Source organism: Oncorhynchus mykiss, chromosome 6, assembly GCF_013265735.2.
Source record: "Oncorhynchus mykiss isolate Arlee chromosome 6, USDA_OmykA_1.1, whole genome shotgun sequence".
NCBI lineage: Eukaryota > Metazoa > Chordata > Actinopteri > Salmoniformes > Salmonidae > Oncorhynchus > Oncorhynchus mykiss.
In genome coordinates, this window is record NC_048570.1 from 92,329,314 (window position 1) to 92,356,813 (window position 27,500).

At 43.0% G+C, this 27,500-nt stretch overlaps 1 protein-coding gene across 1 annotated transcript in view; it reads left to right on the forward strand.

Annotated features, from left to right (window-relative positions):
- Positions 1-27,500, forward strand: part of LOC118964977 (multiple epidermal growth factor-like domains protein 11) — a 280,070-nt gene that overhangs the window by 194,741 nt on the left and 57,829 nt on the right. The window contains exons 12-13 of the mRNA XM_036981545.1: positions 16,089-16,209; positions 27,195-27,358. Coding sequence (XP_036837440.1) covers positions 16,089-16,209; positions 27,195-27,358 — 285 coding nt within the window. The remainder of the gene's footprint in view (positions 1-16,088; positions 16,210-27,194; positions 27,359-27,500) is intronic.

The window sequence follows — 27,500 nt, forward strand, 5'->3', positions numbered from 1 at the left end:
AGACAGAGAGGAGAGGAGGAGAGGAACAGTCTGTTAACAGACAGAGAGGAGAGGAACAGTCTGTTAACAGACAGAGAGAAGAGGAGGAGAGGAACAGTCTGTTAACAGACAGAGAGGAGAGGAGGAGAGGAACAGTCTGTTAACAGACAGAGGAGAGGAGGAGAGGAACAGTCTGTTAACAGACAGAGGAGAGGAGGAGAGGAACAGTCTGTTAACAGACAGAGAGGAGAGGAGGAGAGGAACAGTCTGTTAACAGACAGAGGAGAGGAGGAGAGGAACAGTCTGTTAACAGACAGAGAGGAGAGGAGGAGAGGAACAGTCTGTTAACAGACAGAGAGGAGAGGAGGAGAGGAACAGTCTGTTAACAGACAGAGAGGAGAGGAGGAGAGGAACAGTCTGAGGCCTCACTGTATTTCTATATTTGACAACTTTAACGTCCTTACATTCCTAAAGAAAATAATGTATTTTTTACTCCATACATTTTCCCTGACACCTGAATGTAGCCGTTACATTTTGAATGTTTAGCAGGACAGGAAAATGGTTCAATCCACACACTTAAACAGAACATCCCTGGTCGTCCCTACAGCCTCTGATCTGGTGGACTCACTAAACACATGCTTGGTTTGTAAATGATGTCTGGGTGTTGGAGCGTGCCCCTGGCTATTTGTAAATTAAAAACACAAGAAAATGATGCCGCCTGGTTTGCTTTATATAATTTTACATTTTTTTATACTTATTTTTGATACTTAAGTATATTTAAAACCAAATACTTTTAGACTTTTACTCAAGTAGTATTTTACTGGGTGACTTACACTTTTACTTGAGTCATTTTCTATTAAGGTATCTTTACTTTTACTCAAGTTTGACAAATTGGATACTTTTTCCACCACTGCGCTCACACACACACACACACACACACACACACACACACACACGCAAACACACACACACACACGCACATGCACGCACGCACGCACGCAAACACACACACACACATGCACGCACGCACGCACGCAAACACACACGCACACACGCACACACACACACACACAAATACACACACACACACACACACACACACACACACACACACACACACACACACACACAGTTAGAGAAAGTGTATCATAGACAGATGAGAGCATCAAGGCTGTTTGGTGAAGCGGGATGATGTAACTCTGTGTTAAACAGTAGAAGACTACTGTAACCTCTTTGCAATAAGGAACTGAGACCAAAAGCTCCAGAGAAAAGTGTTTATTACCCAGGATGCTGTCAGCTGAGTGCCCCCGTTTAGAAAGTTACACAACACATTTTATACTCTTCCCTTGTAGGAGTCACCTCCCCAGCTATCCATTTTATACTCTTCCCTTGTAGGAGTCACCTCCCCAGCAATCCATTTTATACTCTTCCCTTGTAGGAGTCACCTCCCCAGCAATCCATTTTATACTCTTCCCTTGTAGGAGTCACCTCCCCAGCTATCCATTTTATACTCTTCCCTTGTAGGAGTCACCTCCCCAGCAATCCATTTTATACTCTTCCCTTGTAGGAGTCACCTCCCCAGCTATCCATTTTATACTCTTCCCTTGTAGGAGTCACCTCCCCAGCAATCCATTTTATACTCTTCCCTTGTAGGAGTCACCTCCCCAGCTATCCATTTTATACTCTTCCCTTGTAGGAGTCACCTCCCCAGCAATCCATTTTATACTCTTCCCTTGTAGGAGTCACCTCCCCAGCTATCCATTTTATACTCTTCCCTTGTAGGAGTCACCTCCCCAGCTATCCATTTTATACTCTTCCCTTGTAGGAGTCACCTCCCCAGCTATCCATTTTATACTCTTCCCTTGTAGGAGTCACCTCCCCAGCTATTCATTTTATACTCTTCCCTTGTAGGAGTCACCTCCCCAGCTATCCATTTTATACTCTTCCCTTGTAGGAGTCACCTCCCCAGCTATCCATTTTATACTCTTCCCTTGTAGGAGTCACCTCCCCAGCTATCCATTTTATACTCTTCCCTTGTAGGAGTCACCTCCCCAGCAATCCATTTTATACTCTTCCCTTGTAGGAGTCACCTCCCCAGCTATCCATTTTATACTCTTCCCTTGTAGGTGTCACCTCCCCAGCTATCCATTTTATAACCCCAGTGAGTTTCCCCTCCTTTCCCCTGTAGAATGTCCATGGTCCTCTCTCTGTAGAATGTCCATGGTCCTCTCTCTGTAGAATGTCCATGGTCCTCTCTCTGTAGAATGTCCATGGTCCTCTCTCTGTAGAATGTCCATGGTCCTCTCTCTGTAGAATGTCCATGGTCCTCTCTCTGTAGAATGTCCATGGTCCTCTCTCTCTGTAGAATGTCCATGGTCCTCTCTCTCTGTAGAATGTCCATGGTCCTCTCTCTCTGTAGAATGTCCATGGTCCTCTCTCTGTAGAATGTCCATGGTCCCCTCTCTGTAGAATGTCCATGGTCCTCTCTCTGTAGAATGTCCATGGTCCTCTCTCTTTGTAGAATGTCCATGGTCCTCTCTCTGTAGAATGTCCATGGTCCTCTCTCTCTGTAGAATGTCCATGGTCCTCTCTCTGTAGAATGTCCATGGTCCTCTCTTTGTAGAATGTCCATGGTCCTCTCTCTGTAGAATGTCCATGGTCCTCTCTCTGTAGAATGTCCATGGTCCTCTCTTTGTAGAATGTCCATGGTCCTCTCTCTGTAGAATGTCCATGGTCCTCTCTCTGTAGAATGTCCATGGTCCTCTCTCTGTAGAATGTCCATGGTCCTCTCTCTGTAGAATGTCCATGGTCCTCTCTCTCTGTAGAATGTCCATGGTCCTCTCTCTCTGTAGAATGTCCATGGTCCTCTCTCTCTGTAGAATGTCCATGGTCCTCTCTCTGTAGAATGTCCATGGTCCCCTCTCTGTAGAATGTCCATGGTCCTCTCTCTGTAGAATGTCCATGGTCCTCTCTCTTTGTAGAATGTCCATGGTCCTCTCTCTGTAGAATGTCCATGGTCCTCTCTCTCTGTAGAATGTCCATGGTCCTCTCTCTGTAGAATGTCCATGGTCCTCTCTTTGTAGAATGTCCATGGTCCTCTCTCTGTAGAATGTCCATGGTCCTCTCTCTGTAGAATGTCCATGGTCCTCTCTCTCTGTAGAATGTCCATGGTCCTCTCTCTGTAGAATGTCCATGGTCCTCTCTCTCTGTAGAATGTCCATGGTCCTCTCTCTGTAGAATGTCCATGGTCCTCTCTCTCTGTAGAATGTCCATGGTCCTCTCTCTGTAGAATGTCCATGGTCCTCTCTCTCTGTAGAATGTCCATGGTCCTCTCTCTGTAGAATGTCCATGGTCCTCTCTCTGTAGAATGTCCATGGTCCTCTCTCTTTGTAGAATGTCCATGGTCCTCTTTTTGTAGAATGTCCATGGTCTTCTCTCTGTAGAATGTCCATGGTCCTCTCTCTCTCTGGAATGTCCATGGTCCTCTCTTTGTAGAATGTCCATGGTCCTCTCTTTGTAGAATGTCCATGGTCCTCTCTTTGTAGAATGTCCATGGTCTTCTCTCTGTAGAATGTCCATGGTCCTCTCTCTCTCTGGAATGTCCATGGTCCTCTCTTTGTAGAATGTCCATGGAATGTCCTCTTTGTAGAATGTCCATGGTCTTCTCTCTCTCTGGAATGTCCATGGTCCTCTCTCTCTCTGGAATGTCCATGGTCCTCTCTCTCTCTGGAATGTCCATGGCCCTCTCTCTGTAGAATGTCCATGGTCCTCTCTCTGTAGAATGTCCATGTTCCTCTCTCTGTAGAATGTCCATGATCCTCTCTCTCTGTAGAATGTCCATGGTCCTCTCTCTGTAGAATGTCCATGGTCCTCTCTCTGTAGAATGTCCATTGTCCTCTCTCTCTGTAGAATGTCCATGATCCTCTCTCTCTGTAGAATGTCCATGGTCCTCTCTCTGTAGAATGTCCATGGTCCTCTCTCTGTAGAATGTCCATTGTCCTCTCTCTCTGTAGAATGTCCATTGTCCTCTCTCTCTGTAGAATGTCCATGGTCCTCTCTTTGTAGAATGTCCATGGTCCTCTCTCTCTGTAGAATGTCCATGGTCCTCTCTCTGTAGAATGTCCATGGTCCTCTCTCTGTGGAATGTCCATGGTCCTCTCTTTGTAGAATGTCCATGGTCCTCTCTCTCTGTAGAATGTCCATGGTCCTCTCTCTCTCTGTAGAATGTCCATGGTCCTCTCTTTATTTAGCCAGCTGTCAGAATCCCAACCCGTCCATCTTCATTCTAGGCCTGACCCTGCTCTCTGATCCTAGGAAATGTCCTCTCTCTGTGTAGAATGTCCATGGTCCTCTCTTTATTTAGCCAGCTGTCAGAATCCCAACCCGTCCATCTTCATTCTAGGCCTGACCCTGCTCTCTGATCCTAGGAAATGTCCTCTCTCTGTGTAGAATGTCCATGGTCCTCTCTTTATTTAGCCAGCTGTCAGAATCCCAACCCGTCCATCTTCATTCTAGGCCTGACCCTGCTCTCTGATCCTAGGAAATGTCCTCTTCTCTGATTAGGACAACTTTTCTAAATTAGCATACGGACAGTTTCATGGCAAAACTCCATTAATACTCACAGTAATCATTCACTAAACAGGATACAAACAAACTACAGTTTAACTTGAAATATGTTATCATTTAACAGAATCCATCATATGACTGTCAATCAGCTAGACTGTCTCGCACACACACACACACACACACACACACACACACACACACACACACACACGCACGCTCGCACGCACGCACACACACACACATCTCTTCCATTGACATCTACTGAACACTACTGTAGTCATCTCTAGTGCTTTCTCCAGGACTACCATCTACTGAACACTACTGTAGTCATCTCTAGTGCTTTCTCCAGGACTACCATCTACTGAACACTACTGTAGTCGTCTCTAGTGCTTTCTCCAGGACTACCATCTACTGAACACTACTGTAGTCATCTCTAGTGCTTTCTCCAGGACTACCATCTACTGAACACTACTGTAGTCATCTCTAGTGCTTTCTCCAGGACTACCATCTACTGAACACTACTGTAGTCATCTCTAGTGCTTTCGCCAGGACTACCATCTACTGAACACTACTGTAGTCATCTCTAGTGCTTTCTCCAGGACTACCATCTACTGAACACTACTGTAGTCATCTCTAGTGCTTTCTCCAGGACTACCATCTACTGAACACTACTGTAGTCATCTCTAGTGCTTTCTCCAGGACTACCATCTACTGAACACTACTGTAGTCATCTCTAGTGCTTTCTCCAGGACTACCATCTACTGAACACTACTGTAGTCATCTCTAGTGCTTTCTCCAGGACTACCATCTACTGAACACTACTGTAGTCATCTCTAGTGCTTTCTCCAGGACTACCATCTACTGAACACTACTGTAGTCATCTCTAGTGCTTTCTCCAGGACTACCATCTACTGAACACTACTGTAGTCATCTTTAGTGCTTTCTCCAGGACTACCATCTACTGAACACTACTGTAGTCATCTCTAGTGCTTTCTCCAGGACTACCATCTACTGAACACTACTGTAGTCATCTCTAGTGCTTTCTCCAGGACTACCATCTACTGAACACTACTGTAGTCATCTCTAGTGCTTTCTCCAGGACTACCATCTACTGAACACTACTGTAGTCATCTCTAGTGCTTTCTCCAGGACTACCATCTACTGAACACTACTATAGTCGTCTCTTTCTTTAACTACCTCACTCTCTTTCTAACACTCATCTTTTTCTTCCGTCTCTTCGTTTGTTTAATTTTGTGAATATTAGATGAAGGGTAATTACAAGACATAGGGTTGGTGGGGGGGGGGGGGGGGGGGGGTCTGCTGTCTTAATTCGACATGGTTCATAATTAATTGAATCAGCACAGTGCTGTACTGTAGGTGGAGGTCCTGCTCAAAGGAGTGTCATAGAGAGATTCCCAGAGGAGAGGAGAGGAGAGGAGAGGAGAGGAGAGGAGAGGAGAGGAGAGGAGGGGAGGAGAGGAGAGGAGAGGAGAGGGGATGGTAGGAGAGGAGAGGAGAGGAGAGGAGAGGAGAGGAGAGGAGAGGAGAGGAGAGGAGAGGAGAGGAGACGAGCGGAGACGAGCGGAGGAGAGGAGAGGAGACGAGCGGAGGAGAGGAGAGAAGAGGAGAGAGCAGGAGAGGAGAGCAGACGAGAAAATAAAATAAAAGAGATGAGAGGAGAGGAGAGGAGACGAGCGGAGGAGAGGAGAGAAGAGGAGAGAGCAGGAGAGGAGAGCAGACGAGAAAATGAAATAAAAGAGATGAGAGGAGAGGAGAGGAGAGGAGAGGGACGTCCCCAAATACTACTGTTCTTTGACATGTCTGACATGTTCCATGTATACTGGCATTATATACTGGTATTATATACTGGTATTATATACTGGCATTATATACTGGTATTATATACTGGCATTATATACTGGCATTATATACTGGCATTATATACTGGTATTATATACTGGCATTATATACTGGCATTATATACTGGTATTATATACTGGCATTATATACTGGCATTATATACTGGTATTATATACTGGTATTATATACTGGCATTATATACTGGCATTATATACTGGTATTATATACTGGTATTATATACTGGCATTATATACTGGTAGTATATACTGGCATTATATACTGGCATTATATACTGGCATTATATACTGGTATTATATACTGTTATTATATACTGGCATTATATACTGGTATTATATACTGGCATTATATACTGGCATTATATACTGGTATTATATACTGGCATTATATACTGGCATTATATACTGGTATTATATACTGGCATTATATACTGGCATTATATACTGGTATTATATACTGGCATTATATACTGGCATTATATACTGGCATTATATACTGGTATTATATACTGGTATTATATACTGGTATTATATACTGGCATTATATACTGGTATTATATACTGGCATTATATACTGGCATTATATACTGGTATTATAGACTGGTATTATATACTGGCATTATATACTGGTATTATATACTGGTATTATATACTGGCATTATATACTGTCATTATATACTGGTATTATATACTGGCATTATATACTGGTATTATATACTGGCATTATATACTGGCATTATATACTGGTATTATATACTGGCATTATATACTGGTATTATATACTGGTATTATATACTGGAATTATATACTGGCATTATATACTGGTATTATATACTGGCATTATATACTGGCATTATATACTGGTATTATAGACTGGTATTATATACTGGCATTATATACTGGTATTATATACTGGTATTATATACTGGTATTATATACTGGCATTATATACTGGCATTATATACTGGCATTATATACTGGCATTATATACTGGTATTATATACTGGCATTATATACTGGCATTATGTACTGGTATTATATACTGGCATTATATACTGGCATTATATTTATATACTGGTATTATATACTGGCATTATATACTGGTATTATATACTGGCATTATATACTGGCGTTATATACTGGCATTATATACTGGCATTATATACTGGCATTATATACTGGCATTATATACTGGCATTATATACTGGCATTATATACTTGCATTATATACTGGCATTATGTACTGGCATGATATACTTGCATTATATACTGGCATTATATACTGGCATTATATACTGGCGTTATATACTGGCATTATATACTGGCATTATATACTGGCATTATATACTGGTATTATATACTGGCATTATATACTGGCATTATATACTTGCATTATATACTGGCATTATGTACTGGCATGATATACTTGCATTATATACTGGCATTATATACTGGCATTATATACTGGTATTATATTCTGGCATTATGTACTGGCATTATATACTTGCATTATATACTGGCATTATGTACTGGCATTGTATACTGGTATTATATACTGGCATTATATACTGGCGTTATATACTGGCAGTATATACTGGCATTATATACTGGCATTATGTACTGGGATTATGTACTGGGATTATGTACTGGGATTATGTACTGGGATTATGTACTGGGATTATGTACTGGGATTATGCACTGGGATTATGTACTGGGATTATGCACTGGGATTATGTACTGGGATTATGCACTGGGATTATGTACTGGGATTATGTACTGGGATTATGTACTGGGATTATGTACTAATAGTGGATCTCAGATTTACTCAGGAAACACAAGCCTACGACGCAGTGTAGGAACAGCCTTTAGACCTAATGTTTATTGTTTTCATTTAGTCAATAGTTGTTTATCTATGAATTACTCCAAGCTCCAGAATGGTTCGTGCTGAGCGTTATGTCTCTGTGGTCTGCCAGCGTACTGTAGTTGTTGTAACGTGTCAGTAACCTGAGTAATACTGAGTAATCTAGTCACACTGATAGACCACTGAGGTTGACAGGACAGCTCAGTCTGTGTGTGTTCTGAATGTCCTGGGTCGCAGACTGACACCAATTTACTTCAATGCATAAATCATCAACTCGATCAGTCAACACGATCAGTCAACATGAACAGTCAACACGATCAGTCAACACGACCAGTCAACACGATCAGTCAACACGATCAGTCAACACGACCAGTCAACCCGATCAGTCAACACGATCAGTCAACACGAACAGTCAACACGAACAGTCAACACGAACAGTCAACACAATCAGTCAACACAATCAGTCAACACGATCAGTCAACACGAACAGTCAACATGAACAGTCAACACGAACAGTCAACACGATCAGTCAACACGATCAGTCAACACAATCAGTCAACACAATCAGTCAACACAATCAGTCAACATGGTAATGCTTTATACTCATCCTTTTATCCTTAGAGAAGAAAGGAGAGATTACAGACTAGAATACCACAGTAGATTGTTCTGTCCTTAGAGAAGAAAGGAGAGATTACAGACTAGAATACCACAGTAGATTGTTGTATCTTTAGAGAAGAAAGGAGAGATTACAGACTAGAATACCACAGTAGATTGTTGTATCTTTAGAGAAGAAAGGAGAGATTACAGACTAGAATACCACAGTAGATCGTTGTATCCTTAGAGAAGAAAGGAGAGATTACAGACTAGAATACCACAGTAGATCGTTGTATCCTTAGAGAAGAAAGGAGAGATTACAGACTAGAATACCACAGTAGATTGTTCTGTCCTTAGAGAAGAAAGGAGAGATTACAGACTAGAATACCACAGTAGATCGTTGTATCCTCAGAGAAGAAAGGAGAGATTTCAGACTAGAATACCACAGTAGATTGTTGTGTCCTTAGAGAAGAAAGGAGAGATTTCAGACTAGAATACCACAGTAGATTGCTGTATCCTTAGAGAAGAAAGGAGAGATTACAGACTAGAATACCACAGTAGATTGTTGTATCCTCAGAGAAGAAAGGAGAGATTACAGACTAGAATACCACAGTAGATCGTTGTATCCTCAGAGAAGAAAGGAGAGATTACAGACTAGAATACCACAGTAGATCGTTGTATCCTCAGAGAAGAAAGGAGAGATTACAGACTAGAATACCACAGTAGATCGTTGTATCCTCAGAGAAGAAAGGAGAGATTACAGACTAGAATACCACAGTAGATTGCTGTATCCTTAGAGAAGAAAGGAGAGATTACAGACTAGAATACCACAGTAGATTGTTGTGTCCTTAGAGAAGAAAGGAGAGATTACAGACTAGAATACCACAGTAGATCTATGGACTTCACAGGGAGTTCACGTTGCGATCAAAGCAACACTGTAGTCTGTAGATTTGCTTGTTGGTCTGTCCCGGGGAACATGTACAGCGTGTCTGGGTTGAAAAGGGCCGTTGACTCCAAAGTAAAAGTTCGTCAGATGTTTTCAGACCTCAAACGTGGTGTAGTGTTGAGATGAGCGTCTGTGTTTCATGCCATCTGCTGCGTGAACGTGGATCCAACTTTACATCTGAATCCCAAATGAATCAGTCTAAAATCATTGAATTAGACGCTGCCTATATTTCCCATTCATTGGGGATTCAGACAAATATGTATCTAAAAAAAACAACAACAACAGATGGTGTGGAAAATGAACTCATCTCAACTTTAGATCACATTTTGAGGCTTGAAAACTTCAAACTAACTTTTGATTTAGGAGGGAACATATTGATCCAAACATTGTTAAAGTTTCACTGAGGTCTTATTAAAATATCGCTTGTGGAAACAGGGAAACTACCTCTCTCTCTGTCTCTCTCTGTCTCTCTCTGTCTCTCTGTCTCTCTGTCGCTCTCTCTCTCTCTCTCTCTCTGTCTCTCTCTGTCTCTCTGTCTCTCTGTCGCTCTCTGTCGCTCTCTCTGTCTCTCTCTCTCTGTCTCTGTCGCTCTCTCTGTCTCTCTCTGTCTCTCTGTCTCTTTCTGTCGCTCTCTGTCTCTCTGTCTCTCTCGCTCTATGTCTCTCTGTCTCTCTGTCTTTCTCTGTCTCTCTGTGTCTCTGTCTCTGTCTCTCTCTGTCTCTCTGTCTTTATCTGTCTCTGTCTCTCTGTGTCTCTGTCTCTCTCTCTGTCTCTTTCTCTCTCTGTCTCTCTCTTTCTCTCTCTCATTCTATGTCTCTGTCTTTCTCTGTCTCTCTCTATGTCTCTCTCTCTCTCCCTTTCTCTCTCTCATTCTATGTCTCTCTGTCTCTCTCTGTCTCTCTCAGTGCATGCTGGGAGTGTTTGTAGTTGAGAGGCAGTGTGGAGGGCTCTGTCTCTCTCAGTGCATGCTGGGAGTGTTTGTAGTTGAGAGGCAGTGTGGAGGGCTCTGTCTCTCTCAGTGCATGCTGGGAGTGTTTGTAGTTGAGAGGCAGTGTGGAGGGCTCTGTCTCTCTCAGTGCATGCTGGGAGTGTTTGTAGTTGAGAGGCAGTGTGGAGGGCTCTGTCTCTCTCAGTGCATGCTGGGAGTGTTTGTAGTTGAGAGGCAGTGTGGAGGGCTCTGTCTCTCTCAGTGCATGCTGGGAGTGTTTGTAGTTGAGAGGCAGTGTGGAGGGCTCTGTCTCTCTCAGTGCATGCTGGGAGTGTTTGTAGTTGAGAGGCAGTGTGGAGGGCTCTGTCCATACATTCATGCTTTTTTTCTTGGTATTTTTTATTTTTTATGGTGGAGGGTTAACGGTGGTTTAGCTGTACCCACTATTTTCGTTCAAAGTTAGGGAGGAACGGGACGGAGTTTTAGTTTCCTGGGGTTTGAACGGCGAGGTGTGAGCGATGGCTTCACAGCCTAGCGGCGGAGGAGACGCTGTCGATACGTCATGGATTCAGGTGTGTTCCTGAGAATGGAGTTAATTTGGAAGAGGTTCTGCTCGTGGTCGGTGGACAGGTAGGAGCTGAATTTATACATTCTGCATCCAGTGTTAACAAAGTTGTGGTTGTGTTCATGAAAATAGTACATTTATTGAACAGGCTGACTGCTAGTGGAATATTCGTGTTGTTGCTGATTTCTCCTCTTCCGACTCCTTCGACCAGGGCTGTAGTTGTGAATCTGCCTCCGTTTATTACGGACGATCAGATCAGGAAAAAGCTGAGTTGTTGTTCCTGTACTGTCGGCAGGTTTCCAGGCAGACACCGTTGAGCATGTTGTTTCCTACCGGAATATTCATGTTTCTGAACTACGATAACAGTTAAATCTGCATTTTAAAGTGAGGCAGGGGGAGGGGCTCTACAGGGTTCGCCAGCACAGATTGTCTACGGTGTTTTGAGTGTGCGGATTTGGGGCATAAGAGCTTTGCGTGTCCACATAAACGCTGTAGACAAGGTGAGGGTACAGGGCTAGGTCTAGTCAGATTATGGATGGTGGGGTAGCGGAGGCTGGGTCTAGTCAGGCTAGAGATGGTGGGGTAGATGAGGCTGGGTCTAGTCAGGCTAGAGATGGTGGGGTAGAAGAGGCTGGGTCTAGTCAGGCTAGAGATGGTGGGGTAGCTGAGGCTGGGTCTAGTCAGGCTAGAGATGGTGGGGTAGATGAGGCTGGGTCTAGTCAGGCTAGAGATGGTGGGGTAGATGAGGCTGGGTCTAGTCAGGCTAGAGATGGTGGGGTAGCGGAGGCTGGGTCTAGTCAGGCTAGAGATGGTGGGGTAGATGAGGCTGGGTCTAGTCAGGCTAGAGATGGTGGGGTAGATGAGGCTGGGTCTAGTCAGGCTAGAGATGGTGGGGTAGAAGAGGCGGGGTCTAGTCAGGCTAGAGATGGTGGGGTAGCTGAGGCTGGGTCTAGTCAGGCTAGAGATGGTGGGGTAGATGAGGCTGGGTCTAGTCAGGCTAGAGATGGTGGGGTAGCTGAGGCTGGGTCTAGTCAGGCTAGAGATGGTGGGGTAGCGGAGGCTGGGTCTAGTCAGGCTAGAGATGGTGGGGTAGATGAGGCTGGGTCTAGTCAGGCTAGAGATGGTGGGGTAGATGAGGCTGGGTCTAGTCAGGCTAGAGATGGTGGGGTAGATGAGGCTGGGTCTAGTCAGGCTAGAGATGGTGGGGTAGCGGAGGCTAGGTCTAGTCAAATTATGGATGGTGGGGTAGCGGAGGCTAGGTCTAGTCAGATTATGGATGGTGGGGTAGCGGAGGCTAGGTCTAGTCAGATTATGGATGGTGGGGTAGCGGAGGCTGGGTCTAGTCAGGCTAGAGATGGTGGGGTAGATGAGGCTGGGTCTAGTCAGGCTAGAGATGGTGGGGTAGATGAGGCTGGGTCTAGTCAGGCTAGAGATGGTGGGGTAGATGAGGCTGGGTCTAGTCAGGCTAGAGATGGTGGGGTAGCTTAGGGTGGGCCTAGTCAGGCTATGGATGGTGGGGTAGCAGAGGCTGGGTCTAGTCAGGCTAGAGATGGTGGGGTAGATGAGGCTGGGTCTAGTCAGGTTACGGAGGGTGGTGTAGATGAGGCTGGGTCTAGTCAGGTTACGGAGGGTGGTGTAGATGAGGCTGGGTCTAGTCAGACTATGGATGGTAGTGTAGATGAGGCTGGGTCTAGTCAGGAGATGGAGTTGAGTCTACCTTCAGACACTGTTTAGATGTATAGTTTCCTTCTGGCACTGGGGCTTTTTGAGCTTTGCTATTGGTCTCTTTCTTTGCTGCCTTTTCTCCCACTTCTTATGGAGTCTCTTTGGGTAGGCCCGCTCAATATAAATGGCGCCAGAGATGTGGGAAAGAGGAGTATTTTGGGTGAATATGTAAAACAAAACAAAAGTAAAGGTGTTGTTTCTGCAGGAGATGCATAATGATGTGGTGAATGAAGTCGATTGGGGTCTCTGGTGGAAAAGGGGTAAGTGTGCTGAGCCATGGGACAAATATAAGTGCAGGGGTCTTTTTTGCACCGGGGCTGGCAGTAAAAATGTGCTCCTCAAAGGAGGTGTGTAGGGGTAGACTGCTTGTTGTAAAAGCAGAAATTAACAACTAGGGGTTTTGTCCTTATAAATGTGTATGCGCCTAACACAGGGAGGGAGAGGGAGCGTCTGTTTGGGTGTCTTAGACAGGAACTCTCGCAGGTAGCGCCTGAGGAGACGCTGGTGGTCGCGGGGACTGGAACTGCACAATGGATTTTTACGAAAGACAGAAATTGGGAGGAGCCTCATTCAGGCTCAGTGGGAGTGTTAAGGGACGTCATTAATAAGTGCATCGAGGATGTCGTCCCCACAGTGACTGTACGTACATACCCCAACCAGAAGCCATGGATTACAGGCAACATCTGCACTGAGCTAAAGGGTAGAGCTGCCACTTTCAAGGAGCGGGAATCAAACCCGGAAGTTTATAAGAAATCCCGCTATGCCCTCAGACTAACCATCAAACAGGCAAAGTGTCAATACAGGACTAAGATTGAATCGTACTACACTGGCTCCGACGCTCGTCGGGTTTGGCAGGGCTTGCAAACCATTACAGACTACAAAGGGAAGCACAGCCGAGAGCTGCCCAGTGACACAAGTCTACCAGACGTGTTAGATCACTTCTATACTCGCTTCGAGGCAAGTAACACTGAAACATGCATGAGATCATCAGCTGTTCTGGACGACTGTATGATCACACTCTCCGCAGCCGATGTGAGTAAGACCTTTAAACAGGTCAACATTCACAAGACCGCAGGGCCAGACAGATTATCAGGATGTGTACTCCGAGCATGCGCTGACCAACTGGCAAGTGTCTTCACTGACATTTTCAACCTCTCCCTGTCTGAGTCTGTAATACCAACATGTTTCAAGCAGACCACCATAGTCTCTGTGCCCAAGAACACTAAGGTAACCTGCCTAAGTGACTACCGACCCGTATCACTCACGTCTGTAGCCATGAAATGCTTAATAAACAGGAATAACGTCTCTTAGGCTGTTGGGGAGATTCCTGGAGGAGGTCCAGGAGGCCCTGTCTGAGCCGGTAAGGGGGGTGTTCGAGCGGCCAAAAGGGGGAGGAGCCACCAATGTTGCCACCACAGCAGGTGACTGCAGAGACTGGGGACTGGCAAGGGGGTCGGGAGGACCCTGGGGGAGTTTGATGGCCTGGGGGAGTTTGAGGGGGTGGGAGGTTAAAGCCCTCTACAACCTCTGTGTTAAGGTGAGGAACATTAGGAGCCTACCAGGAGTGAAGGCACATCAGTGGCAGGGGCTATGTAGGGAGGAGAGTATGGTGGGTTTTAGATGGAGGGGGCTCTACAAACCCCCAGTACCAAAGAGGTCAGGGGACCTCCAGTGGAGGGTTCTACATGGAGCCCTGGACAGTAACAGCTGGTTGGCACGGGTCGACCCGAGAGTTGGACTGGGGTGTCCTTTCTGTGTCATGAGTGAAACTGTGCATCATGGGTTTTCTACAGTCAATTTTTCAGTTTTTGATTTGTTAAAAAAGTTTGAAATATCCAATAAATGTCGTTCCACTTCATGATTGTGTCCCACTTGTTGTTGATTCTTCACAAAAAAAATACAGTTTTATATCTTTATGTTTGAAGCCTGAAATGTGGCAAAAGGTCGCAAAGTTCAAGGGGGCCGAATACTTTCGCAAGGCACTGTATGTGCGCCAGGTTAATGTCATTATTGGAATGTGTGTGTGAGTGGTTCGGGGGTGGAGTTCACTGTTGGGATATTTATAATGGGGTACAGCTCTTCAAATAAGGAGAAGGCCAAATGTTTGCTCAGTCAAAGTTGTCTATTTTTGCGAACGAGGAGGAACAGGGTCAAAGGTGGGGGGGATAACAGACCCTTTACTATTGTTGAATGGGAAGGCCTCTGCGCGCCTTAGGGTGGAATTTGAGTTGTGTAAAATGCTAAACAGTGTGGAGATGTTTCAGGAGATGTGGTGTGTCGGGTGGGGAAGACGGGTTGGATGTACGGCTGTAGAAGTGTTGAGGTTTTTGGTTATTGTGGTGTGTTGTTTTGTATCGTGGGGTTCAGGGCAAGGTGAGTCTTAGAATAGGGGATATTTGTTTTTAAAGGGGGGGCGGGGGCGGGCGGTAGTGGTGAGGTTTTAATGAAATGAGGATGTATCATTAAAGAAAGAAAGTTTAAAAAAAAGTATGTCTCATTCTCTGTCTCTCTTGCTCACTCTCTGTCTGTCTGTCTGTCTCTGTCTGTCTGTCTCTTCTCTCTCCCTCTCTCTCCCTCCCTCTCTCTCTCTGTCTCTCTGTCTCTCTCTCTCTCTCTCTGTCTGTCTGTCTCTGTCTGTCTGTCTCTTCTCTCTCCCTCTCTCTCCCTCCCTCTCTCTCTCTGTCTCTCTGTCTCTCTCCCTCCCTCTGTCTGTCTGTCTGTCTGTCTGTCTGTCTGTCTGTCTGTCTCCCTCTCTCTCTCTCTCTCTCTCTCTCTGTCTCTCTCTCTCTCTGTCTCTCTCTCTCTGTCTCTCTCTCTCTCTCTCTCTCTGTCTCTCTGTCTGTCTCTCTCTCTCTGTCTCCATCGCTATGTCTCTCTTGCTCACTCTCTCTCTCTGTCTGTCTGTCTCTGTCTGTCTGTCTCTTCTCTCTCCCTCTCTCTCCCTCCCTCTCTGTCTGTCTGTCTGTCTCTCTCTCTCTCTCTGTCTCTCTCTCTCTCTCTCTCTCTCTCTGTCTCTCTCTCTCTCTCTCTCTCTCTCTCTCTCTCAGGGTGATGACTGTTCTCTGACCTGTCCTGCTGGGGTGTATGGGGCCAACTGTTCCTCTCCCTGTTCCTGTCACAACCAGATCGCCTGCTCACACATCGACGGATCCTGCATGTGCAGAGAAGGTACTGTACCCTGAATACTGTCATATCTCGCTCTTTCCTTCTCTCCTCTCTCTCTCTCTCTTTTCTCTCTCTTTAAGAATGTATCTGCGTTGTATGTTGTTAGCTAGCTAGCCAGACATTTTTAGAGGAATGATTTCATACATTTTTAACTGCCAATATGACAACATTCAATTCAAACAATTCTGTCAATCCACAGCCACACGCTGACATCAGTTGATGACAGGACTTAGACAAGTTGTAAATGCAACTAGTACTGATTTGGTATTATATAACAGCACTCACAGCTTTCCAAGAAAACAGAAATTTAGACATTTATGGACTGTTTACAGATCTTTTATTTAACCTTAATTTAACCAGGCAAGTCAATTAAGAACAAATCAAATCAAATCAAATGTATTTATATAGCCCTTCGTACATCAGCTGATATCTCAAAGTGCTGTACAGAAACCCAGCCTAAAACCCCAAACAGCAAGCAATGCAGGTGTAGAAGCACGGTGGCTAGAAAAACTCCTACAATGACAGCCTACCCCGGCCAACGCTGGGCCAATTGTGTGCCGCCCTATGGGACTCCCAATCATGGCCGGTTGTGATACAGCCTGGAACCGAACCAGGGTCTGTAGTGGCGCCTCTAGCACTGAGATGCAGTGCCATCGACCACTGCGCCACTCTGGAGCCCTAGTTAAAGAGGCTAGTTCTACAATTAGACTGGTTTGGATTTCTCCCTGACCAATATGGCTGCCATTTTCACCACATTCTGGAACTTTGAGGGTTGATGATGTAGCCCCTCTAGTAATTCAATAGAATCTCAATGATGACAACTATATTACTAGACAGACAGACACGTTCTAGTAACTATATTACCAGACAGACAGACAAGTTGCAGTAACTTATATTACTAGACAGACAGACAGACATGTTGTAGTAACTATATTAACTATATTACCAGACAGACAGACCTGCTGTAGTAACTATAGTAACTATATTACCAGACAGACAGACAAGCTGTAGTAACTATAGTAACTATATTACCAGACAGACAGACAAGCTGTAGTAACTATAGTAACTATATTACCAGACAGACAGACAAGCTGTAGTAACTAGTGTAACTATATTACCAGACAGACAGACAAGCTGTAGTAACTATAGTAACTATATTACCAGACAGACAAGTTGTAGTAACTATAGTAACTATATTACCAGACAGACAGACACGTTCTAGTAACTATATTAACAGACAGACAAGCTGTAGTAACTATAGTAACTATATTACCAGACAGACAAGTTGTAGTAACTATAGTAACTATATTACCAGACAGACAGACACGTTCTAGTAACTATATTAACAGACAGACAGACAAGTTGTAGTAACTATAGTAACTATATTACCAGACAGACAGACAATCTGTAGTAACTATATTACCAGACAGACGAGCTGTAGTAACTATAGTAACTATATTACCAGACAGACAGACCTGCTGTAGTAACTATAGTAACTATATTACCAGACAGACAGACAATCTGTAGTAACTATATTACCAGACAGACGAGCTGTAGTAACTATAGTAACTATATTACTAGACAGACAAGCTGTAGTAACTATAGTAACTATATTACCAGACAGACAAGCTGTAGTAACTATAGTAACTATATTACCAGACAGACAGACAAGCTGAAGTAACTATAGTAACTATATTACCAGACAGACAGACCTGCTGTAGTAACTATAGTAACTATATTACCAGACAGACAGACAATCTGTAGTAACTATAATAACTATATTACCAGACAGACAGACAAGCTGAAGTAACTATAGTAACTATATTACCAGACAGACAGACCTGCTGTAGTAACTACAGTAACTATATTACCAGACAGACAAGCTGTAGTAACTATAGTAACTATATTACCAGACAGACAGACAAGCTGTAGTAACTATAGTAACTATATTACCAGACAGACAAGCTGTAGTAACTATAGTAACTATATTACCATACAGACAGACAAGTGTTAGTAACTATATTACCAGACAGACAGACCTGCTGTAGTAACTATAGTAACTATATTACCAGACAGACAAGTTGTAGTAACTATAGTAACTATATTACCAGACAGACAGACAAGCTGTAGTAACTATAGTAACTATATTACCAGACAGACAGACAAGCTGAAGTAACTATAGTAACTATATTAACAGACAGACAAGTTGTAGTAACTATATTACCAGACAGACAAGCTGTAGTAACTATAGTAACTATATTACCAGACAGACAAGCTGTAGTAACTATAGTAACTATATTACCAGACAGACAGACGAGCTGCAGTAACTGTAGTAACAATATTACCAGACAGACAGACAAGCTGTAGTAACTATAGTAACTATATTACCAGACAGACAGACAAGCTGTAGTAACTCTAGTAACTATATTACCAGACAGACAAGCTGTAGTAACTATAGTAACTATATTACCAGACAGACAGACAAGTTGTAGTAACTATAGTAACTATATTACCAGACAGACAGACCTGCTGTAGTAACTATAGTAACTATATTACTAGACAGACAGACAAGCTGTAGTAACTATAGTAACTATATTACCAGACAGACAGACAAGTTGTAGTAACTATAGTAACTATATTACCAGACAGACAAGCTGTAGTAACTATAGTAACTATATTACCAGACAGACAGACGAGCTGCAGTAACTATAGTAACAATATTACTAGACAGACAGACGAGTTGTAGTAACTATAGTAACTATATTACCAGACAGACAGACAGGCTGTAATAACTATAGTAACTATATTACCAGACAGACAGACAAGCTGTAGTAACTCTAGTAACTATATTACCAGACAGACAGACAAGCTGTAGTAACTATAGTAACTATATTACCAGACAGACAGACAGGCTGTAATAACTATAGTAACTATATTACCAGACAGACAGACAAGCTGTAGTAACTATAGTAACTATATTACCAGACAGACAGACAAGCTGTAGTAACTATAGTAACTATATTACCAGAAAGACAGACAAGCTGTAGTAACTATAGTAACTATATTACCAGACAGACAAGCTGTAGTAACTCTAGTAACTATATTACCAGACAGACAAGCTGTAGTAACTATAGTAACTATATTACCAGACAGACAGACAAGCTGTAGTATCTATAGTAACTATATTACCAGACAGACAGACAAGCTGTAGTAACTATAGTAACTATATTACTAGACAGACAGACAAGCTGTAGTAACTATAGTAACTATATTACCAGACAGACAGACAAGCTGTAGTAACTATAGTAACTATATTACTAGACAGACAAGCTGTAGTAACTATAGTAACTATATTACCAGACAGACAGACAAGCTGTAGTAACTATAGTAGCTATATTACCAGACAGACAGACAGGCTGTAATAACTATAGTAACTATATTACCAGACAGACAGACAAGCTGTAGTAACTATAGTAACTATATTACCAGACAGACAGACAAGCTGTAGTAACTATAGTAGCTATATTACCAGACAGACAGACAGGCTGTAATAACTATAGTAACTATATTACCAGACAGACAGACAGGCTGTAATAACTATAGTAACTATATTACCAGACAGACAGACAAGCTGTAGTAACTATAGTAACTATATTACCAGACAGACAGACAAGCTGTAGTAACTATAGTAACTATATTACCAGAAAGATGGACAAGCTGTAGTAACTATAGTAACAGACAGACAGACAAGCTGTAGTAACTATAGTAACTGTATTACTAGACAGACAAGCTGTAGTAACTATATTAACTGTATTACCAGACAGACAAACATCCTGTAGTAACTATAGTAACTATATTACCAGACAGACAAGCTGTAGTAACTATAGTAACTATATTACCAGACAGACAGACAAGCTGTAGTAACTATAGTAACTATATTACCAGACAGATGGACAAGCTGTAGTAACTATAGTAACAGACAGACAGACAAGCTGTAGTAACTATAGTAACTGTATTACTAGACAGACAAGCTGTAGTAACTATAGTAACTATATTACCAGACAGACAAGCTGTAGTAACTATAGTAACTATATTACCAGACAGACAGACAAGCTGTAGTAACTATAGTAACTATATTACCAGACAGACAAGCTGTAGTAACTCTAGTAACTATATTACCAGACAGACAAGCTGTAGTAACTATAGTAACTATATTACCAGACAGACAGACAAGCTGTAGTATCTATAGTAACTATATTACCAGACAGACAGACAAGCTGTAGTAACTATAGTAACTATATTACCAGACAGACAGACAAGCTGTAGTAACTATATTACCAGACAGACAAGCTGTAGTAACTATAGTAACTATATTACCAAACAGACAAACATCCTGTAGTAACTAAAGTAACTATATTACCAGACAGACAAGCTGTAGTAACTATAGTAACTATATTACCAGACAGACAGACAAGCTGTAGTAACTATAGTAACTATATTACCAGACATACAGACAGGCTGTAGTAACTATAGTAACTATATTACCAGACAGACAGACAAGCTGTAGTAACTATAGTAACTATATTACCAGACAGACAGACAAGCTGTAGTAACTATAGTAACAATATTACTAGACAGACAGACGAGTTGTAGTAACTATAGTAACTATATTACCAGACATACAAGCTGTAGTAACTATAGTAACTATATTACCAGACAGACAGACAAGCTGTAGTAACTATAGTAACTATATTACCAGACAGACAGACAAGCTGTAGTAACTATAGTAACTATATTACCAGACAGACAGACAAGCTGTAGTAACTATAGTAACTATATTACTAGACAGACAAGCTGTAGTAACTATAGTAACTATATTACCAGACAGACAGACAAGCTGTAGTAACTATAGTAACTATATTACCAAACAGACAGACCTGCTGTAGTAACTATAGTAACTATATTACCAGACAGACAAGCTGTAGTAACTATAGTAACTATATTACCAGACAGACAGACCTGCTGTAGTAACTATAGTAACTATATTACCAGACAGACAAGCTGTAGTAACTATAGTAACTATATTACCAGACAGACAGACAAGCTGTAGTAACTATAGTAACTATATTACCAGACAGACAGACAAGCTGTAGTAACTATAGTAACTATATTACCAGACAGACAAGCTGTAGTAACTATATTACCAGACAGACAAGCTGTAGTAACTATAGTAACTATATTACCAGACAGACAGACAAGCTGTAGTAACTATAGTAACAATATTACTAGACAGACAGACGAGTTGTAGTAACTATAGTAACTATATTACCAGACAGACAAGCTGTAGTAACTATAGTAACTATATTACCAGACAGACAGACCTGCTGTAGTAACTATAGTAACTATATTACCAGACAGACAAGCTGTAGTAACTATAGTAACTATATTACCAGACAGACAGACAAGCTGTAGTAACTATAGTAACTATATTACCAGACAGACAGACAAGCTGTAGTAACTATAGTAACTATATTACCAGACAGACAGACAAGCTGTAGTAACTATAGTAACTATATTACTAGACAGACAAGCTGTAGTAACTATAGTAACTATATTACCAGACAGACAGACAGGCTGTAATAACTATAGTAACTATATTACCAGACAGACAGACAAGCTGTAGTAACTATAGTAACTATATTACCAGACAGACAGACAAGCTGTAGTAACTATAGTAACTATATTACCAGACAGACAGACAAGCTGTAGTAACTATAGTAACTATATTACTAGACAGACAGACCTGCTGTAGTAACTATAGTAACTATATTACCAGACAGACAGACAAGCTGTAGTAACTATAGTAACTATATTACCAGACAGACAGACCTGCTGTAGTAACTATAGTAACTATATTACCAGACAGACAAGCTGTAGTAACTATAGTAACTATATTACCAGACAGACAGACAAGCTGTAGTAACTATAGTAACTATATTACCAGACAGACAGACAAGCTGTAGTAACTATAGTAACTATATTACCAGACAGACAAGCTGTAGTAACTATATTACCAGACAGACAAGCTGTAGTAACTATAGTAACTATATTACCAGACAGACAGACAAGCTGTAGTATCTATAGTAACTATATTACCAGACAGACAGACAAGCTGTAGTAACTATAGTAACTATATTACTAGACAGACAGACAAGCTGTAGTAACTATAGTAACTATATTACCAGACAGACAAGCTGTAATAACTACAGTAACTATATTACTAGACAGACAGACAAGCTGTAGTAACTATAGTAACTATATTACCAGACAGACAGACCTGCTGTAGTAACTATAGTAACTATATTACCAGACAGACAAGCTGTAGTAACTATAGTAACTATATTACCAGACAGATAGACCTGCTGTAGTAACTATAGTAACTATATTACCAGACAGACAGACAAGCTGTAGTAACTATAGTAACTATATTACCAGACAGACAGACAATCTGTAGTAACTATAATAACTATATTACCAGACAGACAAGCTGTAGTAACTATAGTAACTATATTACCAGACAGACAGACCTGCTGTAGTAACTATAGTAACTATATTACCAGACAGACAAGCTGTAGTAACTATAGTAACTATATTACTAGACAGACAGACAAGCTGTAGTAACTATAGTAACTATATTACCAGACAGACAAGCTGTAGTAACTATAGTAACTATATTACTAGACAGACAAGCTGTAGTAACTATAGTAACTATATTACCAGACAGACAGACCTGCTGTAGTAACTATAGTAACTATATTACCAGACAGACAAGCTGTAGTAACTATAGTAACTATATTACTAGACAGTAGTAACTATAGTAACTATATTACCAGACAGACAGACAAGCTGTAGTATCTATAGTAACTATATTATCAGACAGACAGACAAGCTGTAGTAACTATAGTAACTATATTACCAGACAGACAGACGAGTTGTAGTAACTATATTACCAGACAGACAGACAAGCTGTAGTAACTATAGTAACTATGTTACCAGACAGACAGACAAGCTGTAGTAACTATAGTAACTGTATTACCCTTTGCAGTGTAACGGAACCTACCCAAGAACATTAAACTCAACCCACGAATCACATTCTACTCATCAACATACTCCACCCATCAATCAATAGTCCATTAGAATGATGTGGAGACACTAACGATCAGCACTCTATTACAAGGTTCTCATCAGAGAGAGAGGGAGGGAGATAAAGAGAGAGGGAGGGAGAGAGATAAAGAGAGAGAGAGACATAGAGACAGAGAGAGAGACAGAGAGAGAGACAGAGAGAGACAGAGAGAGAGAGACAGAAAGAGACATAGAGACAGAGAGAGAGACAGAGAGAGAGACAGAGAGAGACAGAGAGAGAGAGAGACATAGAGAGACATAGAGAGAGAGAGACATAGAGAGACAGAGAGAGAGAGAGACATAGAGAGACATAGAGAGAGACAGAGAGAGAGACAGAGAGAGACAGAGAGAGAGAGAGAGACAGAGAGAGACAGAGAGAGAGAGAGACATAGAGAGACAGAGAGAGAGAGAGACATAGAGACAGAGAGAGAGATACAGAGAGAGAGACAGAGAGACAGAGAGAAGTGAAGAACTTAACTCCTCTGTTACTTCAGTACTTCTCAATGTCAGCATGTTTAAATATTTACGTGGCTTGGAATCTCCCAGGGAATCATGGGTAATTAAAGACAGACATCAGAGTGGATCTCTGGGAACGACGCTTCGCTCAGCTCCGAGAAGTTCTGAGAGAGAGTGTGGGTGGCTGTCTCAGTCCCACAGTCCTCTGATTACACTGTATAGCTCTCAGATAACTTCTACATACACGTATAATAACCGTCATCCTACAGTTGACAAAGCTCAGATAACTTCTACATACACACAGAGTATAAACAATCTGTTTCATGTGTTCTGTAGACGCGAGATGTGATTGATTCTGGAGTGAGAGTGTGGAGCTTAGAGTGAGATGTGATTTTGGTTGAGCAGGGGGGTTGGTCAGGGTTTGTCAGGGTTTGTCAGGGGTTTGTCAGGGGTTTGTCGGGGTTTGTCAGGGTTTGTCAGGGGTTTGTCAGGGTTTGTCAGGGTTGGTCAGGGTTTGTCAGGGTTGGTCAGGGTTTTGTCAGGGGTTTGTCAGGGTTTGTCAGGGGTTTGTCAGGGTTTGTCAGGGTTTGTCAGGGTTTTGTCAGGGGTTTGTCAGGGGTTTGTCAGGGTTTGTCAGGGGTTTATCAGGGGTTGGTCAGGGTTTGTCAGGGTTTGTTAGGGGTTTGACAGGGGTTTGTCAGGGTTTGTCATGGGATTGTCAGTGTTTGTCAGGGTTTGTCAGGGTTTGTTAGGGGTTTGTCAGGGTTTGTCAGGGGTTTGTCAGGGATTGTCAGGGTTTTGTCAGGGGTTTGTCAGGGGTTTGTCAGGGGTTTGTCAGGGGTTTGTCAGGGTTGGTCAGGGTTTGTCAGGGTTTGTCAGGGTTTTGTCAGGGGTTTGTCAGGGTTGGTCAGGGTTTGTCAGGGTTTGTCAGGGTTTGTCAGGGTTTATCAGGGGTTTGTCAGGGTTGGTCAGGGGTTTGTCAGGGATGGTCAGGGGTTTGTCAGGGGTTTGTCAGGGTTGGTCAGGGGTTTGTCAGGGTTGGTCAGGGGTTTGTCAGGGGTTTGTCAGGGTTGGTCAGGGGTTTGTCAGGGTTGGTCAGGGTTTGTCAGGGTTGGTCAGGGTTTGTCAGGGTTGTCAGGGTTTGTCAGGGTTTGTCAGGGTTTATCAGGGGTTTGTCAGGGTTGGTCAGGGGTTTGTCAGGGATGGTCAGGGGTTTGTCAGGGGTTTGTCAGGGTTGGTCAGGGGTTTGTCAGGGTTGGTCAGGGGTTTGTCAGGGGTTTGTCAGGGTTGGTCAGGGGTTTGTCAGGGGTTTGTCAGGGGTGGTCAGGGGTTTGTCAGGGTTGGTCAGGGTTTGTCAGGGTTGGTCAGGGTTTGTCAGGGTTGGTCAGGGTTGGTCAGGGTTTGTCAGGGTTTGTCAGGGTTTATCAGGGGTTTGTCAGGGTTGGTCAGGGGTTTGTCAGGGATGGTCAGGGGTTTGTCAGGGGTTTGTCAGGGTTGGTCAGGGGTTTGTCAGGGTTGGTCAGGGGTTTGTCAGGGGTTTGTCAGGGTTGGTCAGGGGTTTGTCAGGGTTGGTCAGGGGTTTGTCAGGGTTGGTCAGGGTTTGTCAGGGTTGGTCAGGGTTTGTCAGGGTTGGTCAGGGTTGGTCAGGGTTTGTCAGGGTTTGCCCTGTATGTTATGGACTGAGTTACTCTGTATTTCACTGTACCTTGTCTGTATTTAGTCTGGGCTCATTATATTGTTGACCATTGGGGCTGTTGGTGGGGAGTACAGTAAAGAGAGTATATAGAGTACAATACAGAGAGTATATAGAGTATATAGAGTACAGTATAGAGAGTATATAGAGTACAGTATAGATAGTATATAGAGTACAGTACAGATAGTATATAGAGTATATAGAGTACAGAACAGAGAGTATATAGAGTACAGTACAGAGAGTATATAGAGTTAATAGAGTACAGAACAGAGAGTATATAGAGTACAGAACAGAGAGTATATAGAGTACAGAGAGTGAAGTTGTAGATCTGCAGTGTAGAGAGTGAAGTTGTAGATCTGCAGTGTAGAGAGTGAAGTTGTGATCTGCAGTGTAGAGAGTGAAGTTGTAGATTTGCAGTGTAGAGAGTGAAGTTGTGTTGCAGTGTAGAGGGTGAAGTTGTAGATCTGCAGTGTAGAGAGTGAAGTTGTGCTGCTGTGTAGAGAGTGAAGTTGTGCTGCTGTGTAGAGAGTGAAGTTGTAGATCTGCAGGACAGAGAGTGAAGTTGTAGATCTGCAGTGTAGAGAGTGAAGTTGTGCTGCTGTGTAGAGAGTGAAGTTGTAGATCTGCAGGACAGAGAGTGAAGTTGTAGATCTGCCGTGTAGAGAGTGAAGTTGTAGATCTGCCGTGTAGAGAGTGAAGTTGTAGATCTGCCGTGTAGATAGTGAAGTTGTAGATCTGCCGTGTAGATCTGTTCTGTATTCCTGAAGAGCTCATTCATACAGTCACTCAGCACAGTTGTTGGATTTATCTGCTACAATTTTGACATTGACAGAATACCATGACAACGGAAACAGATTGTTGACGTTTGGTTTGATTGAACCATGTTATGAGGTAAATGTGTGGTGATTGGTTGAAATTGCGAACCCTCTTCTTGTACTGCGGTGATGGGGTCCGTTTTATGCGATAATATTGCGATGATGTGACTGTTTTATGAGGTAATAGTGTGCTGATTGGTCAGTTTTATGATGAAATAGTGTGCTGATTGGTCAGTTCTCTGCTGAAATAGTGTGCTGATTGGTCAGTTTTATGCTGAAATAGTGTGCTGATTGGTCAAATTTACAAGCCCTCACATAATATGCAGAGAGCATTGTTGATTTTGTCAAAAATTTTGCGATTTCAGAATTGAGGAATCCTTCAGGGACCGGTAACTGGAACCTCTTCCTCATTCTCTCCTTCTACCCTCTTTCCCCTCTCCTCTTCCTCTTCCTCATTCTCTCCTTCTACCCTCTTTCCCCTCTCCTCTTCTTCATCCTCTCCTTCCACCCTCGTTCCCCTCTCCTCTTCCTCATTCTCTCCTTCTACCCTCGTTCCCCTCTCCTCTTCCTTATCCTCTCCTTCTACCCTCTTTCCTCTCTCATCTTCCTCATTCTCTCCTTCTACCCTCGTTCCCCTCTCCTCTTCCTCTTCCTCATTCTCTCCTTCTACCCTCGTTCCCCTCTCCTCTTCCTTATCCTCTCCTTCTACCCTCTTTCCTCTCTCCTCTTCCTCATTCTCTCCTTCTACCCTCGTTCCCCTCTCTTCTTCCTCATTCTCTCCTGCTACACTCGTTCCCCTCTCCTCTCGCCACCCTTCCTCCCACTCCTCCTGTCCTCTCCAGGTTGGCAGGGTGTGGATTGTACCATCTCGTGCTCCAGTGATACCTGGGGTCTGAACTGTAATCAGACGTGCCTGTGTGCCAACGGGGCGGCCTGTGACCCGGGCAATGGAACCTGTACCTGTGCCCCCGGCTGGATGGACGAGTACTGTGACACAACCTGTCCCGTGAGTAAGAGAGAGAGAGAGAGAGAGAGAGAGAGAGAGAGAGAGAGAGAGAGAGAGAGAGAGAGAGAGAGAGAGAGAGAGGGAGAGAGGGAGAGAGGGAGAGAGAGAGAGAGAGAGAGAGAGAGAGGGAGAGAGGGAGATA